Raw genomic sequence first — 18890 nt, 5'->3', positions numbered from 1 at the left:
GGAAAAGACAACAAAGGCCACATTTGTTCACACTCAGTCTCTAGCTGTCATGTAATAATGCACCAAAACCACAGCTCCCTTTCCACAACCAGGCCCCACAGAGCTTTTCATGGTTTACCCCAGACACTTCACATGCCCTCGTTCAATCCACTGACAGCACGTTGACCCCGGTATATCACATCGTTCCAATTCACTCTATTCCTTGCACGCCTTTCACCCTCCTACATGGCCAGGCCCTGATCACTCAGAATCTTTTTCACTCCATCTTTCCACCTCCAACTGGGTCTCCCACTTCTCGTTCCCTCCACCTCTGACACATATATCCTCTTAGTCAATCTTTCCTCACTCATTCTCTCAATGTGACCAAACCACTCCAAAACACCCTCTTCTGCTCTCTCAATCACACTCTTTTTATTACCACACATCTCTCTTACCCTATTGTTACTTACTCGATCAAACCACCTCACACCACATACTGTCCTCAAACATCTCATTTCCAGCACATCCACCCTCCTCCGCACCCACACAACTCTATCTATAGCCTATGCCTCACAACCATATAACATTGTTGGAATCACTATTCCTTCAAACATATCCATTTTTGCTTTCCGAGACAATGTTCTCACACATTCTTCAACGCTCCCAGAACTTTCGCCCCCTCCCCCACCCTATGATTCACTTCTGCTTCCATGGTTCCATCCGCTGCCAAATCCACTCCCAAATATCTAAAACACTTCACTTCCTCCAGTTTTTCTCCATTCAAACTTACCTCCCAATTGACTTGTCCCTCAACCCTACTGTACCTAATAACCTTGCTCTTATTCACATTTACTCTCAGCTTTCTTCTTTCAAACACTTTACCAAACTCAGTCACTAGCTTCTGCAGTTTCTCACAAGAATCAGCCACCAGCGCTGTATCATCAGCGAACAACAACTGACTCACTTCCCAAGCTCTCTCATCCACAACAGACTGCATACTTGCCCCTCTTTCCAAAACTCTTGCATTCCCCTCCCTAACAACCCCATCCATAAACAAACAAATTAAACAACCATGGAGTCATCACACACCTCTGCCGCAAACCAACATTCACTGAGAACCAATCACTTTCCTCTCTTCCTACACGTACACATGCCTTACATCCTCGATAAAAACTTTTCACTGCTTCTATTATCTATTATACTTGATCATCGTTTCCCGCATCAGCAAGGTAGTACCAGGAAACACATGAAGAAAGACCTATCCACTCATATAAGAATACACATATATATACATACACATACTATATACACATATACATACATATACCTATATACAGATGTACATATTCATACTTGCTCACCTTCATCCATTTCCAGCACCACCACACCCTACAGGAAATAGCATCACCACCCGCTGCATCAGCAAGGTAGGACTAGGAAACAGACTAAAAAATAGGCCACATCCGCTCACACTCATTCTCTGGCTGTCATGTGTAATGTGCAATATATCCCTGGGGATAGGGTAGAGAGAATACTTCCAACGTATTCCCGCATGTCATAGAAGGCAACTAAAGGGGGCAGAAGTGAGGGGTGGAAGCTCACTCATATTCAAACTTCTAAAAAGGGAAACAGGAGTCAAGCGGGGAGTGTTCATCCTTCTTGAATGCTCAGATTGGGGTGTCTGAATGTGTGTGGATGTAACCAAGAAAAGAAGAAAGAAGAGATAGGTAGTATGTTTGAGGAAGGGAATCTGGATGTTTTGGCTCTGAGTGAAATGAAGCTCATGGGTAAAGGGAAAGATTGGTTTGGGAAAGTCTTGGGAGTAAAGTCATGGGTTGGTGAGAGGACAAGAGCAAAGGAAGGAGCAGCACTACTCCTGAAGCAGGAGTTGTGGGAGTAAAAGATACAGTGTAAGAGAGTAAACTCTAGATTGATGTGAGTAAAACTGAAATTGGAAGAAGAGAGATGGGTGATTATTGATTCCTATGCACCTAATAATGAGAAGAAAGATCATGGGAGGCAAGCGTTTTGGGAGCAGCTGAATGAGTGTGTTAGCAGTTTTGATGCACGAGACTGGGTTATAGTGATGGGTGATTTAAATGCAAAGGTGAGTGATGTGGCAGTTGAGGGGATAACTGGTGTACAAGGGGTGTTCATTGCTGTAAATGGAAATGGTGAAGAGCTTGTGGATTTGTGTGTTGAAAAAGAACTGGTGATTGGGAATACCTGGTTTAAAAAGACAGATATATATATATATATATATATATATTTTTTTTTTTTTTTTTTTTTTTTTTTTTTTTATACTTTGTCGCTGTCTCCCGCGTCTGCGAGGTAGCGCAAGGAAACAGACGAAAGAAATGGCCCAACCCCCCCCCCCCCATACACATGTACATACACATGTCCACACACGTGTATACATACCTACACAGCTTTCCATGGTCCACCCCAGACGCCTCACATGCCTTGATTCACTCCACTGACAGCACGTCAACCCCTGTATACCACATCACTCCAATTCACTCTATTCCTTGCCCTCCTTACACCCTCCTGCATGTTCAGGCCCCGATCACACAAAATCTTTTTCACTCCATCTTTCCACCTCCAATTTGGTCTCCCTCTTCTCCTCGTTCCCTCCACCTCCGACACATATATCCTCTTGGTCAATCTTTCCTCACTCATTCTCTCCATGTGCCCAAACCATTTCAAAACACCCTCTTCTGCTCTCTCAACCACGCTCTTTTTATTTCCACACATCTCTCTTACCCTTACGTTACTTACTCGATCAAACCACCTCACACCACACATTGTCCTCAAACATCTCATTTCCAGCACATCCATCCTCCTGCGCACAACTCTATCCATAGCCCACGCCTCGCAACCATACAACATTGTTGGAACCACTATTCCTTCAAACATACCCATTTTTGCTTTCCGAGATAATGTTCTCGACTTCCACACATTTTTCAAGGCTCCCAAAATTTTCGCCCCCTCCCCCACCCTATGATCCACTTCCGCTTCCATGGTTCCATCCGCTGACAGATCCACTCCCAGATACCTAAAACACTTCACTTCCTCCAGTTTTTCTCCATTCAAACCCACCATATATATATATATATATATATATATATATATATATATATATATATATATATATATATATATATATATGAGTAGGAGAGATTGTCAAAGGGCATCATTGGATTACATGGGAATACCTAGTTTAAAAAGACAGATATACATAAGTATATATATGTGAGTAGGAGAGATTGTCAAAGGGCATCATTGGATTACATGTTAATTGACAGGCATGTAAAAGAGAGACTTTTGGATGTTAATGTGCTGAGAGGGGCAGCTGGAGGGATGTCTGATCACTATCTTGTGGAGGCAAAGGTGAAGATTTGTAGAGGTTTCCAGAAAAGAAGAATGTTAGGAAGAAGAAAGTGGTGAGAGTAAGTGAGCTTGGAAAGGAGACTTGCATGAGGAAATATCAGGAGATTAAATGTAGAATGGGAAAAGGTGAGAGCAAATGACATGAGGGGAGTGGGTGAGGAAAGGGATATATTTAGGGAAGCTGTGATGGCTTGTGCAAAAGATGCATGTGTCATGAAAAAAGTGGGAGTTGGGCAGATTAGAAAGGGCAGTGAGTGGTGGGATGAGGAAGTAAGGTTGTCAGTGAAAGGGAAGAAAGGCATTTGGATGATACTTTCAGGGAAGTAGTGCAAATGACTAGGAGATGTATAAAAGAAGGTGGCAGGAGGTTAAGAGAAAAGTGCGAGAGGTGAAAAAGAGGGCAAATGTGAGTTGGGGTGAAAGAGTATCATTAATTTTCAGGGAGAATAAAAAGATGTTTTGGAAGGAGGGAAATAATGTACGTAAGACAAGAGAACAAATGGGAACATCTGTGAGGGGGGCAAGTGGGGAGGTAATAACAAGTAGTGATGAACTGAGGAGATTGAGTGAATATTTTGAAGGTTTGCTGAATGTGTTTGATGATAGAGTGGCAGATATAGAGGGTTTTGGTCGGGGTGGTCAGTGAAGCGAGAGGGTCAGGGAGAATGGTGTGGTGAACAGTGAAGAGGTAGTGAAAGCTGTGGGGAAGATGAAATCCGGCAAGGCGATGGGTTTGGATGGTATTGCAGTGGAATTTATTGAAAAAGAGGGTGACTGTGTTGTTGATTGGTTGGTAAGGATATCCAATGTGTGTTTGGACCATGGTGAAGTGCCTGAGGATTGGCAGAATGCATGCATAGTGCCATTGTACAAAGGTAAAGGGGATGAAGGTGAGTGTTCAAACTACAGAGGCATAAGTTTGTTGAGTATTCCTGGGAAATTATATGGGAGGGTGATGATTGAGCGGGTGAAGGCATATACAGAGCATCAGACTGGGGAAGAGCAGTGTGGCTTCAGAAGTGGTAGAGGATGTGAGGATCAGGTGTTTGCTTTGAAGAATGTAAGTGCAAAATTCTTAGAAAAATAAATGGATTTGTATGTAGTATTTATGGATCTGGAGAAGGCATATGATAGGGTTGATAGAGATGCTTTTGGAAGGTTTTAAGAGTATATGGTGTGGGAGGTAAGTTGCCTGAAGCAGCGAAAAGTTTTTACCAAGGACGCAAGGCATGTGTATGAGTAGGAAGAGAGGAAAGTGATTGGTTCCTAGTGAATGTCAGTCTGCGGCAGGGGTGTGTGACGTCCCCATGGTTGATCAATTTGTTTATGGATGGGGTTGTTAGGGAGGGAAATGCAAGAGTTTTGGACAGTGGCGTGAGTATGCAGTCTGTTGTGGATGAGAGGGCTTGGAAAGTGAGTCAGTTGTTGTTCGCCAATGTTACAGCTCTGGTGGCTGATTCAGGTGAGAAACTGCCGAGGTTGGTGACTGAGTTTGGTAAAGTGTGTGAAAGGAGAAAGTTGAAAGTAAATGTGAATAAGAACAAGGTTATTAGGTTCAGTAGGGTTGAAGGACAAGTTAATTTGGAGTGAAGTTTGAATGGAGAAAAACTGGAGGAAGTGAAGTGTTTTAGATATCTGGGAGCAGACTTAGCAGTGGAAGGAACCATGGAAGCAGAAGTAAGTCACAGGGTCGGAGAGGGGGTGAAGGTTCTGGGAACGATGAAACGTGTGGAAGGAGAGAAAACGTCATCTTGGAGAGCAAAAATGGGTATGCTTGAAGGAATAGTAGTTCCAACAACGTTATATGGTAGTGAGGCATGTCTATAGACAGAGTTATATGGAGGAGGGTGGATATGGTGGTAATGAAATTTTTGAGGACACTATGTGGTGTGAGGAGGTTTGATTGAGTAGGTAATGTAAGGGTATGAGAGATGTATGGAAATAAAAAGAGTATGGTTGAGACAGTAGAAGAGGGTGTGTTGAAATGTTTTAGACATATGGATAGAATGAGTGAGGAAAGATTGACAAAGAGGATATGTTTGTCAGAGGTGGAGGGAACAAGGAGAAGCAAGAGACCAAATTAGAGATGGAAAGATGGAATGAAAAAGCTTTTGAGTGATTGGGGCCTGAACATACAGGAGGGTGGAAGGAGTGCAAGGAATAGAGTGAATTGGAACAATGTGGTATACCAGGGTCAACATGCTGTCAATGGATTGAACCAGGGCATGTGGAGTGGTAAACCATGGAAAGGTCTATGGGACCTGGATATGAATGGGGAGCTGTGGTTTTGGTGCATTTCACATGACAGCTAGAGACTAAGTGTGAACGAATGTGGCCTCTCTTTGTCTGTTTTCCTGGTGCTACCTCACTGAAGCAGGGGACAGGGATGCAATTTTCCTGTGGGAAGGGGTAGCGATAGGAATGGATGAAGGGAAGCAAGTATGAATATGTACATGTGTATGTATGTAATGTCTGCCTATGTGTATGTACATGTATGTATATGTTGATATGTATATGTATGTATATTCCTATGAGTCCAAGGAGAAAATGAAACACGATAAGTTTCCAAGTGTACTTTCGCGTAATAATCATCATCTGGGGAGATACAAGAAAGAAATGTAAGTCAACTGATTTACACCAAAGAGACGCGGCTAGGACGCCATTTGGTAAACACGTGAGTATATAAGCGCATGTGGGTGTTTGTGTGCACGATAGAAAAAGGTGAGAGCAAATGACGTAAGGGGAGTGGGAGAGGAATGGGATGTACTTAGGGAAGCATTGATGGCATGCACTAAAGATGCCAGTGGCATGAGAAAGGTGGGAGGTGGGCAATTAGAAAGGGTAGTGAGTGGTGGGATGAAGAAGTAAGATTGTTAGTGAAAGAGAAGATAAAGGCATTTGGACAATTTTTGCAGGGAAATAGTGCAATTGACTGGGAGATGTATAAAAGAAAGAGGCAGGAGGTCAAGAGAAAGATGCAATAGGTGAAAAAGACGGCAAATGAGAGTTGGGGTGAGAGAGTATCATTAAATTCAAGAAAGAATGAAAAGATGCTTTGGAAGGAGGTAAATAAAGTGCATAAGACAAGAGAACAAATGGGAACATCAGTGATGGGGGATAAAGGGGAGGTAATAACAAGTAGTGGTGAAGTGAGAAGGAGATGGTTTACCCCCAGATGCTTCACATGCCCTGGTCCAATCCAATGACAGCATGTCGACCCCGGTATACCACATCGCTCCAATTCACTCTATTCCTTACAAGCCTTTCACCCTCCAGTATGTTCAAGCCCCAATCACTCAAAATCATTTTCACTCCACCCTTCCACCTCCAATTTGGTCTTCCACTTCTCCTTGTTCCCTCCACCTCTGACACACATATCCTCTTTGTCAATCTTTCCTCACTCATTCTCTCCATGTGACCAAACCATTTCAATACACCCTCTTCTGCTCTCTCAATCACACTCTTTTTATTACCTCATATCTCTCTTACCCTTTCATTACTTACTTGATCAAACCACCTCACACCACAAATTGTCCTCAAACATCTCATTTCCAACACATCCACCCTCCTCTGCACAACCTTATCTATAGCTCATGCCTCGCAACCATATAACATTGTTGGAACCACTATTCCTTCACAAACATACCCATTTTTGCTCTCCGAGATAATGTTCTCGCCTTCCACACATTCTTCAACACCCCCAGAACCTTCACCCCCTCCCCCACCCTGTGACTCACTTCCGCTTCCATGGTTCCATCCGCTGCCAAATCCACTCCCAGATATCTAAAACACTTCACTTCCTCCAGTTTTTCTCCATTCAAACTCACCTCTCAATTTACTTGTCCCTCAACCCTACTGATACTAATAACCTTACTTTTATTCACATTTACTCTCAGCTTTCTTCTTTCACACACTTTATCAAACTCAGTCACCAGCTTCTGCAGTTTCTCACCTGAATCAGCCACCAGCGCTGTATCATCAGCAAACAACAACTGACTCAATTCCCAAGCCTTCTCATCTACAACATACTTGCCCCTCTCTCCAAAACTCTTGCATTCACCTCCCTCACAACTCCATCCATAAACAAATCAAACAACCACGGAGATATCATGCATCCTTGCCGCAAACTGACATTCACCGGGAACCAATCACTTTCCTCTCTTCCTACTCGTACACATGCCTTACATCCTCGATAAAAACTTTTCACTGCTTCTAGCAACTTATCTCCCACACCATATACTCTTAATACCTTCCACAGAGCATCTTTATCACCTCTATCATATGCCTTCTCCGGATCCATAAATGCTACATACAAATCCATCTGTTTTTCCAAGTATTTCTCACATATATTCTTCAAAGCAAACACCTGATCCACACATCCTCAACCACTTTTGAAACCACACTGCTCTTCCCCAATCTGATGCTCTGTACATGCCTTCACCCTCTCAATTAATACCCTCCCATATAATTTCCCAGGAATACTCAACAAACTTATTACCTCTGTAATGTGAACACTCACCTTTATCCCCCTTGCCTTTGTACGATCACACTATGCATGCATTCCGCCAATCCTCAGGCACTTCACTGTGAACCATACATACAATGAATATCCTCACCAACCAGTCAATAACACAGTCATCCCCTTTTTTAATAAATTCCATAGCAATACCATCCAAACCCATCGCCATGCCGGCTTTCATCTTCCGCAAAGCTTTCACTACCTCTTCTCTGTTCACCAAATCATTCTCCCTGACCCTCTCACTTTGGACACCACCTCAACCAAAACACCCTATATCTGCCACTCTATCATCAAACATTCAACAAACCTTCAAAACACACGCTCCATCTCAACCACTTTTGAAACCACACTGCTCTTCCCCAATCTGATGCTCTGTACATGCCTTCACCCTCTCAATTAATACCCTCCCATATAATTTCCCAGGAATACTCAACAAACTTATTACCTCTGTAAAGTGAACACTCACCTTTATCCCCCTTGCCTTTGTACGATCACACTATGCATGCATTCCGCCAATCCTCAGGCACTTCACTGTGAACCATACATACAATGAATATCCTCACCAACCAGTCAATAACACAGTCATCCCTTTTTTAATAAATTCCATAGCAATACCATCCAAACCCATCGCCATGCCGGCTTTCATCTTCCGCAAAGCTTTCACTACCTCTTCTCTGTTCACCAAATCATTCTCCCTGACCCTCTCACTTTGGACACCACCTCAACCAAAACACCCTATATCTGCCACTCTATCATCAAACATTCAACAAACCTTCAAAACACACGCTCCATCTCCCTCTCACTTCACCACTACTTGTTATCACCTCCCCATTTGCTCCATTCACCGATGATCCCATTTGTTCTTTTGTCTTACGCACTTTACTTACCTCCTTCCAAAACATCTTTTTATTTTCCCTAAAATTTAATGATACTCTCTCTCACCCCAACTCTCATTTGCCCTCTTTTTCACCTCTTGCACCTTTTTCTTGACCTCTTGCCTCGTTCTTTTATACATCTCTCGGTAATTTGCACTATTTCCCTGCAAAAATTGTCCAAATGCCTCTCTTCTCTTTCACTAACAATCTTACTTCTTCATCCCACCATTCACTACCCTTTCTAATCTGCCCACCTTCCTGCCACTTGCAGTACTCAGGAAGCTGGCCACACCCATTGTTTAGAATGTTATGACCAGAGGTCATAGAAAGTTGTGATGTGTGTGCATCTATGTGCAAGTGCAAGGTAATTGAGTAATAAAAGCTTGGTGTCTTCTTTATAGTACATTACATCTTGAGCACAAAGGGTCTTGGGATAAGGTGAACCAGTGTTTGTAGTGTTGTTATGATGGGTGATGTCTAAAGCATAAGTGGGAGAGTGTAACTTGAGTCTGTCTGGTTAGTGTGGTCTCTGATGAGTGTATGTCTGGTGGGTTGGAGTATAAAACTGATTTGGGAGGTCCGATTTTCAGTGCTTACCAGGTTATGTCAGTGCATATGTGTTTTGTCAATGATGTATTTGTGGGAGGTGGCAGGGTCTGTTGAGTAATGGCTAATGAAGTGGTGGCAGGGGCAAACTTTTTATTTCCACTTAGGGGACCTTTCTTTCAATGTGTAGGTTTTGAGCATTTGTGGTCACTAAGCATCCAGAGACTGTTCTTGTGCTTTACTTTGTGGGACTTGCAGTTCTGTTATACAGTATTTCTTTTTGAGATAGTGGATGATCATGTTTAGTTGTTCAGCTAAACCCAATATTTCACTGTCTTACTACATCCAGTATATTTGTCCCTTCTGCTAACCTCCTCCTAGAATTCAGTCCTTCAACTGACCTGACCTTGCTACTCAACCTTACTCAAAAATTCAGTCTTCTTGCTGGCCTGACACCAATACTGAACTATTTTTCTTGTCTTAGCCCAAAATTTGGTTCTCTTTTTAACATGATCTTAAACCTTACCCTTCTAGACTTGACACTAACACTCAGCCTTTTGGTTCACCTGAACCTAACACTTATGCATTTTGTTGGTTTGATCTGAACCTTTCTTTTATCTCATTGCTAACTTGGTCCAATGAAATATAAAAACCTCATGATTAACTGTGAAGGACTTCATATCCCTTCCAGTTTTCTGCTGTTTAGGAAACATAAAGTCAGTATTTTACAACCTCTTACCTTAGTGATAGTGAAGGTAGCAATCCTAGGCAAGTGATGGAGGGTTGGGTAGTAGAAAGAGTGGGCAGGGTGGTCGGGGTAGTTTGCAGTGATGCGGAAGATGCGTTCAGCAGGGCTGGTGGGCCAGTTGGGGGAAGTGAAGGTCAGCCCATTGTCCGTGCCAGCATCCAGTGGGTCAACCTGGGACATTCGCACATCAAAGATCATTCCTTGTGCTGGTGGCCAATGTGGCTACATTACATAGTTGTAAACACACACAAGTGTGACAAAATTGGTACTATTGCTATTTCTGATCTTTTTAAATCCCTTGTGAGAAGAAAATTAATCCTGTGAAAGGGGCATTGATACCAATATCATAGCAAAGTTATTACTTACAAAAATTATGCAAATAGGGTTGTGAGAGAAGCAAATGAAGTTTTAGTATATGTTAGAAATACCATCAAGTACCTGGAAACCAATCGGTTCAAAAATATTGTACGAAACATTTTTTTTTTTTTTTGCTGTCTCCCGCGTTTGCGAGGTAGCGCAAGGAAACAGACGAAAGAAATGGCCCAACCCACCCCCATACACATGTATATACATACGTCCACACACGCAAATATACATACCCACACAGCTTTCCATGGTTTACCCCAGACGCTTCACACGCCCTGATTCAATCCACTGACAGCACGTCAACCCCGGTATACCACATCAATCCAATTCACTCTATTCCTTGCCCTCCTTTCACCCTCCTGCATGTTCAAGCCCCGATCACACAAAATCTTTTTCACTCCATCTTTCCACCTCCAATTTGGTCTCCCACTTCTCCTCGTTCCCTCCACCTCCAACACATATATCCTCTTGGTCAATCTTTCCTCACTCATTCTATCCATGTGCCCAAACCATTTCAAAACACCCTCTTCTGCTCTCTCAACCACGCTCTTTTTATTTCCACACATCTCTCTTGCCCTTACATTACTTACTCGATCAAACCACCTCACACAACACATTGTCCTCAAACATCTCATTTCCAGCACATCCATCCTCCTGCGCACAACTCTATCCATACCCCACGCCTCACAACCATACAACATTGTTGGAACCAATATTCCTTCAAACATACCCATTTTTGCTTTCTGAGGTAATGTTCTCGACTTCCACACATTCTTCAAGGCTCCCAGGATTTTCGCCCCCTCCCCCACCCTATGATCCACTTCCACTTCCATGGTTCCATCTGCTGCCAGATCCACTCCCAGATATCTAAAACACTTTACTTCCTCCAGTTTTTCTCCATTCAAACTTACCTCCCAATTGACTTGACCCTCAACCCTACTGTACCTAATTACCTTGCTCTTATTCACATTTACTCTTAACTTTCTTCTTTCATACACTTTACCAAACTCAGTCACCAGCTTCTGCAGTTTCTCACATGAATCAGCCACCAGCGCTGTATCATCAGCGAACAACAACTGACTCACTTCCCAAGCTCTCTCATCCCCAACAGACTTCATACTTGCCCCTCTTTCCAAAACTCTTGCATTCACCTCCCTAACAACCCCATCCATAAACAAATTAAACAACCATGGAGACATCACACACCCCTGCCACAAACCTACATTCACTGAGGACCAATCACTTTCCTCTCTTCCTACACGTACACATGCCTTACATCCTCGATAAAAACTTTTCACTGCTTCTAACAACTTGCCTCCCACACCATATATTCTTAATACCTTCCACAGAGCATCTCTATCAACTCTATCATATGCCTTCTCCAGATTCATAAATGCTAAATACAAATCCATTTGCTTTTCTAAGTATTTCTCACATACATTCTTCAAAGCAAACACCTGATCCACACATCCTCTACCACTTCTGAAACCACACTGCTCTTCCCCAATCTGATGCTCTGTACATGCCTTCACCCTCTCAATCAATACCCTCCCATATAATTTACCAGGAATACTCAACAAACTTATACCTCTGTAATTTGAGCACTCACTCTTCTCCCCTTTGCCTTTGTACAATGGCACTATGCACGCATTCCGCCAATCCTCATATATATGTATATATATATATATACATATATATATTTCTTTTATTTATTTATTTTCCTTTGTTGCTGTCTACCACGTTAGCGAGGTAGTGCAAGGAAACAGACAAAAGAATGGCCCAACCCACCCACATACACATGCATATACATACACGTCCACACACGCAAATATACATACCTATACATCTCAATATATACATATATATACACACACAGACATATACATATATACACATGTACATAATTCATACTGTCTGCCTTTATTTATTCCCATCGCCACCTCACCACACATGGAATAACAACCCCCTCCCCCCTCATGTGTGCGGGGTAGCACTAGGAAAAAACAAAGGGTTGTCAGGGAGGTGAATGCAAGAGCTTTGGAGTGAGGGGCAAGTATACAGTCTATACTTGATGAAAGGGCTTGGGAAGTGAGTCAGTTGTTGTTCACTAATGATACAGCACTGGTGGCTGATTCGGGTGAGAAACTGCAGAAGCTGGTGACTGAAATTGGTAAAGTATGTGAGAGAAGAAAGCTGAGAGTAAATGTGAATATGAGCAAGGTTATTAGGTTCAGTAGGGTTGAGGGACAAGTAAATTGGGAGGTAAGTTGGAATGGAGAAAAACTGGAGGAAGTGAAGTGCTTTAGATATCTGGGAGTGGATTTAGCAGTGGATGGAACCATAGAAGAAGTGAGTCACAGGGTGGGGGAGGGGGTGAAGGTTCTGGGACCACTGAAAAATGTGTGGAAAGCGAGAACGTTATCTCGGAAAGCAAAAATGGGTATGTTTGAGAGAATAGTGGTTCCAACAATGTTATATGGTTGTGAGGCATGGACTATAGATAGGGTTGTGCGGAGGAGGATGGATGTGTTGGAAATGAGATGTTTGGGGACAATATGTGGTGTGAGGTGGTTTGATGGAGTAAGTAATGAAAGGGTAAGAGAGATGTGAGATAATAAAAAGAGTGTGGTTGAGAGAACAGAAGAAGGTATATTGAAATGGTTTGGTCACATGGAGAGAATGAGTGAGGAAAGATTGACAAAGAGGATATATGTGTCACAGATGGAGGGAACGAGGAGAGGTGGGAGACCAATACTTAGAAAAACAGATGGATTTGTATGTAGCATCTATGGATCTGGAGAAGGTACACGATAAGGTTGATAGAGAGTATACGGTTCAGCTGGGTTGAGGGACAAGTTGGTTGGCTTGTAAGTTTGAATGGAAAAAAAAAATTGGAGGAAGTGAGGTATTTTAGATATCTGGGAGGGGACTTGGTAGTGAATGAAACCAAGGAAGGAGAAGTGAGCCATAGGGTGTGGGAGGGGGAAAAGGTTCTGGGAGTGATGAAGAATGTATGGAAAGAAAGAACGTTGTCTCAAGGGGCAAAAATGGGTATGTCTGAAGGAATAGTTGTTCAGACAATGTTACATGGTTGCGAGGCATAGGGTATGGACAGGGTTGTACAAAGGAGAGTGGATGTGTTGGTAATGGAATGTATGAGGACAGTATGTGCTGTGAGGAGGTTTGATTGTATGATTTAGTAATGAAAGGGTAAGAGAGATGTGTGGAAATAAACAGAGTGTAGCTGGGAAATATTTTGGACAAATGGAGAAAATGAGTTAGGAAAGGATGACAAAGAGTATATATGTGTCAGAAATGGAGGGAACAGGGAGAACTGGGAAACCAAATTGAAGATGGAAGGATAGAGTGAAAAAGATTTTGAGCATCTGGGGCCTAAACATGCAGGAGAGTGAAAGGCGTGCACTGAATACAGTGACTTGGAACCATGTGGTACTGGGGTCAATGTGCTGTCAATGGACTGAACTAGGGCATGTGAAATGTCCGAGGTAAACCATTGAAAGGTCTGTGGGGCCTAATAGTGGATAGGGAGCAGTGGCTTTGGTGCATTACACATGATAGCTTGTGTATGGATGTGAGCAGATGTGGCCACAGACAGTCACAGTAACTTCACCTCTAAAAAACTTAAACTCTTATGATGGAGTTTCCCTAGGAGCATTCTTTCTCCAGCTCTCTTCCAAATTCTTCCCACACAACCTCCCATTACTTCAGGGTTCAGACGAACTCACAATCACACCACAACACCCTGACATCACGGTAGCAACAACAAACTTGCAGCACTTCATCTCCATTGAAATCTTCAATCACTCTTTTAACCCTAAACAGACATGAATCCAGCTACCACACTCAAGGTGTCAGGTACAACAATCACACAACATTCACTTCCCACAACCATAACATCTACAAAAAACAAAACAAAACACAAACTACATGCCCTCAGAATACTAACTGGCACTAGATTTGTACTAGAAAAAGAATCCCTCAATATCTTACATAAACATTTCATCTGCTCCACTTTCAACTATATCTTATATAAACATTTCAACTGCTCCACTTTCAACTAAGTTTCACCTCCTTGGTCTTCTATCCTCTTAAAAGCAAATACATCAAAACTGTAAACAACACAAAACAGTGTACTCAGAATAATCACTGGCTGCCTAGTAACTGCAGACACTCAAAACCTTCACAATAAAACAAAGATCCTCCAAATACAATTCCACCTCAAAATGCAAGTCACTTAATTCTGTGCAACACTACTACAACTCATCCACCCTAACCACTCTATAACTAAACATCACAAGTATAAAGAAAAAGCTTACCCCTACCTTACACTTCAATAGCCTCTACTCACCAATCCCTCCCCCAATTCCCCAACAAATGGAATACTGACAAAACATGTGCACACTGAAATAACCCAGCAAGCACTAAACATCTGAACTCCCAACTCAGTCTTAATCTCTAACCCACCAAACACACCCATCAGAAACCACAATCACAAGAAAAATATGAGTCACATTTTCCATTTACACTCTAGACTTCACCAAATACTACAAACACCAATTCAACATATCCAAGAACCTTCATTCCCATAAAGGAGACACCAAGCACTGCTTTGCAACTATCCTACACTTTCTGCACACAAACACACACACACACCATCACTACACTTTTCGACCAGTGGTACTAGCCAGTGGACATGGCCAGCTTCCTGAGTGCTTCAGGAACCTCGTAAGGATAGAAGGGACTCCTGAGCAGGGAGATAAGGTAAGGTTTACACACACACACATGTCTGTTCTTTTCTGCTTGAGTACAGTAGCATCAAAACAGATAACAGAGTCTTAGGAGAAAACACTGATGCTTGTTTCCTTTTTCTATTCCTTTCTTTGAAAAGTATTAAAGGAAGGGAGGATCTCTTGCTCCCCACTCCTGCTCCTCTTTATCGTCTTCTATGATATGCAGGAGATACCAGGGTACCATTCTTTTTCACCTTTCCCCATGGATTTATATCTCTATGCTCGATCACTGTTGCCCACGTTAGCAAGGTAACACCAGGAATGAAGGGAGAAAGGTTGCATCCACTCACTTCTATTCTCTAGCTCCCATGTGTTTTGCATCAAAACCACAGCTCCCTATCCATTACTACTGAGCTGTTCCTACAGCTCTCCATGCCTTCTGAGCTCCTCTTACAGCCCTACACCAGCTGAATTCCAATGCTGCATGCAAATATTTCACCTGGGCTCCACTATGGTCCATATTTCTCAATCAGTACCCTCCTGAATTCTCCACTATCCTCTGAGTCTTCCTCCATGGATCCATTACACTAAAGAATTCTCCACGAGAACCAGAGCAACTACTATACTTCACAGGGGTGTTCGGTGTTCAACACTGATTTTCACCAGTGTTCAGAGCAAAGTTCTCCAAAACTATGCCAACCAGAAGCACCAACAGTACCTATGCCTTTACATCACCTTCTAGATCCACCCATGAGGCTATGTATTACAAGGGGTGTGGGGACATTTCCACCCATCCACCTGCAAAGCTATGTCCTCACTCATGAAGTAATATGGACTGCAATATAACCAAAACAGTTGTGATCGAACGGAATGAACCATGTCTGCCTAAAAACGATGACTGGGGAACACTGAACAGTATACTAATTCACTAAATGGCTCTCAGCAGCCACAAAAACAGCTGCTTAAAACCAAAATGGCAGATCCATTCTCAGTATTATGACATTTTTAGAGGAACTTGTCATAAGTAGCTGTGTGTGTTTGAAAATTTCAGACTTTTATTGCCATGTTTTGTTTGCTTTATCCTGTTCTGCTGGTATAATAGTTTTATAAATAAATGTAAACATTTTTACAGTTTTGACCTCCAGTGATGGCCTATTGTCAAGGAACAAACTGCTGATTAATTTTGGAACTAATTTATCTACATTTTCATTTATCATATGGATAATCTTCATTGCTTCTGATGGTTGACAATAAGTCTGCTGCAAGAATGGTAACCACACCTGAGTCCTTACTATCCCTCGGAAACTGTTCTTTACCTTACTCACAACTTACTTCCACTTCTAGGATATATCTGCCACTTACCCTACATGCTGTTCGCTGCAGAAACACCATTTACTATAGTCACTCCATCACTACAAAAGGTTGGATGCTGCCTGCTGGCCTGACTGACCTGTATCTTGACATTGTCGACCCAGTTGCCATCCTCGCAGAGCTCAAAACTGTCTACACCCACAAACCAGTCGGGTGAGGGGACAATCTTGGCAATGAGTGATGCCTGCCAGCCAGAAAGGCACACAAGTCAACAATTAAAACACAACTAACAAAATAATCAATAAAACAGTAACTTCCTATCCACATTAACATCCTGTCACTTTAACCAGTAAAAAGTCCACAAAAAAACTGTGCATCATTTTTGGGGGGGAGGGGGGAGTGTCAGATTTCCACTAAAATAAGGAATAATAACTTTTACTTTTTATATTATCTTTTCAATATCAAATGAAGATACATTTTCTAGATCTGGCAGTACAACTGCTAAAAACAAGATAAAGTTAAAGAATAATTATATAAATACAAAAATGCAGAAAACAAGGAAAAAATATTCCCCCATATATGGTACACAAATTCAATTAACAGCTTGGATTATTATTCATTCATAAAATACGAATCTGAATACCAATATTCATCATATAATATCAGTACCTTATACTGTAAAAAAAGAGAAGGATTTTCTTAGAAAAATTAAAATCATCTGGTGCAACATGAGTTTTTTGCTTGGAATTCATTTTCATATTCTAAATTTACTACAAATTAAAATGATGCCAAAAGAAAAATCCAGTATCATATACATATGAAATAATCACATCTTAACTTAGTAAAAAAGATGGCTAACATCCTAAATCTAAACATAGATAATTGTAGCTAAATAAGAAATCTTTCACATCAGTCAAATGCAGTCTGCTCAAGAAGGATGCTCACATAACTATTTTCAGGAAAAGGAGTCAGACTCTACTTCTCATTTTTCAGTTGGTGGGCCACTCTGTTTTTGCAACAAATTTGACACATCATTCCACTGCTCATCCAAGAGCATAATCCCTCTCAATGGTGCTTGTTCATTGATTCATCTAAGAGAAGTCTGAAAGCAGTGCTGCTCCACAACAGGAACAAGAAACCCTCCATTCCTGTAGGTCATTCAGTGCACGTGAAAGAGTGCTATGAGAACATGCAGGTACTCGTAGATGCCATGAAATACATAAATAACAGCAGGAAAATAAGTGGGGACTCAAAGGATCGGCATGCTGATGGGAATGCAGTCAGGATTCACAAAATACTGCTGTTTTTCATGCCTCTGGGATAGTTGAGCAACTTCCTATGCATTAATGGTGTTGGACTGGCCTCAGCAAAGATCATATGAGCCAGGAAATTTAGTGTGTCAGGAATAGCCTCTGGTTGATCCACAATGTGTTCTTTCCCTGCTCCACGTAAAGCTTGGTCCCATGACGCAATTTGTGAAAACACTAGCCAAGAGAAACTGAAAGGATTCGAGTGTGTGGTGGAAAAAATTTCAAAGATCACTGGGGCAAATGAAAGAAGGCATCTTCGTCGGTCCACAGATAAAGGACTCCTGGAAGACCACAATTTCAGCACACATCTTGATGACTTGGAGCTAGAGGCATGGAACACTTTTGTGTGGAAATTTCTTGGGAAACATTAGATCTCAGATTTTGAAGGTGTGAAAAACCTCTGAAATCTATGTTGCTATGGGATGTAAGATATTGCTCAAGGTGCATTTTCCTCCATTCACATCTGGAAATTTAAGCAGAGAATCCTAGAGCAGTGTCTGATGAACAAGGAGAGCACTTCCATAGAACATCAGTGCAATGGAGCATCGATACCAGCCAGAGCTTCTGGAATGAAGGAATGTTTGCAGATTACAGGGACAAACCTGAGTCAGAGCACCATAAGAGGTCTAAAGCTCAGCACGTTTGGCTTGTGAAGATCGATGCACAGAATGTTTTTAGCTTGTCCTTCTGATAGTATCCATCTTTGTACACCTTCTATCTAAGAATACTGAATTTCTACATTTAAAATGTTTGAATGTATAAATCTTATCATTTTAGCTTTGACCATGTAATCATGTAGCTGCAGTTGAACTGAAGACGTATGTATCCGTAAAAAGAAAATGAGATGTGTTGTATTGAAATGGACAAAAAATTCGTAATCTGCATCGAATATTGGTCTAGAAAAGTTATCACATCACATCCCTGATGAGAAAAAAAAGTTCAATTTTGTTGATGTGTGTTATATGAGAGGGCACTGGTTAAGAGGGTGAAGACATGTACAGAACATCAGATTGGGGAGGAGCGGTGTGGTATCAGAAGTGTAGAGGATGTGTGGATCAGGTGTTTGCTTTGAAGAAAGTATGTGAGAAATACTTA

General features: G+C 41.9%; 1 protein-coding gene across 1 annotated transcript in view; it reads right to left on the bottom strand.

Annotated features, from left to right (window-relative positions):
• Window positions 1-18890, bottom strand: part of LOC139759278 (uncharacterized) — a 237589-nt gene that overhangs the window by 46597 nt on the left and 172102 nt on the right. The window contains exons 4-6 of the mRNA XM_071681422.1: window positions 17848-17983; window positions 16625-16729; window positions 10049-10228 (exon numbers count right to left, since the gene is read on the bottom strand). Coding sequence (XP_071537523.1) covers window positions 10049-10228; window positions 16625-16729; window positions 17848-17983 — 421 coding nt within the window. The remainder of the gene's footprint in view (window positions 1-10048; window positions 10229-16624; window positions 16730-17847; window positions 17984-18890) is intronic.

Source organism: Panulirus ornatus, chromosome 32 (genome assembly GCF_036320965.1).
Source record: "Panulirus ornatus isolate Po-2019 chromosome 32, ASM3632096v1, whole genome shotgun sequence".
NCBI classification, from domain to species: Eukaryota; Metazoa; Arthropoda; class Malacostraca; order Decapoda; family Palinuridae; genus Panulirus; species Panulirus ornatus.
Note: the sequence above shows the minus strand (reverse complement) of the source record. Positions and strands in the feature narration are given on the sequence as shown.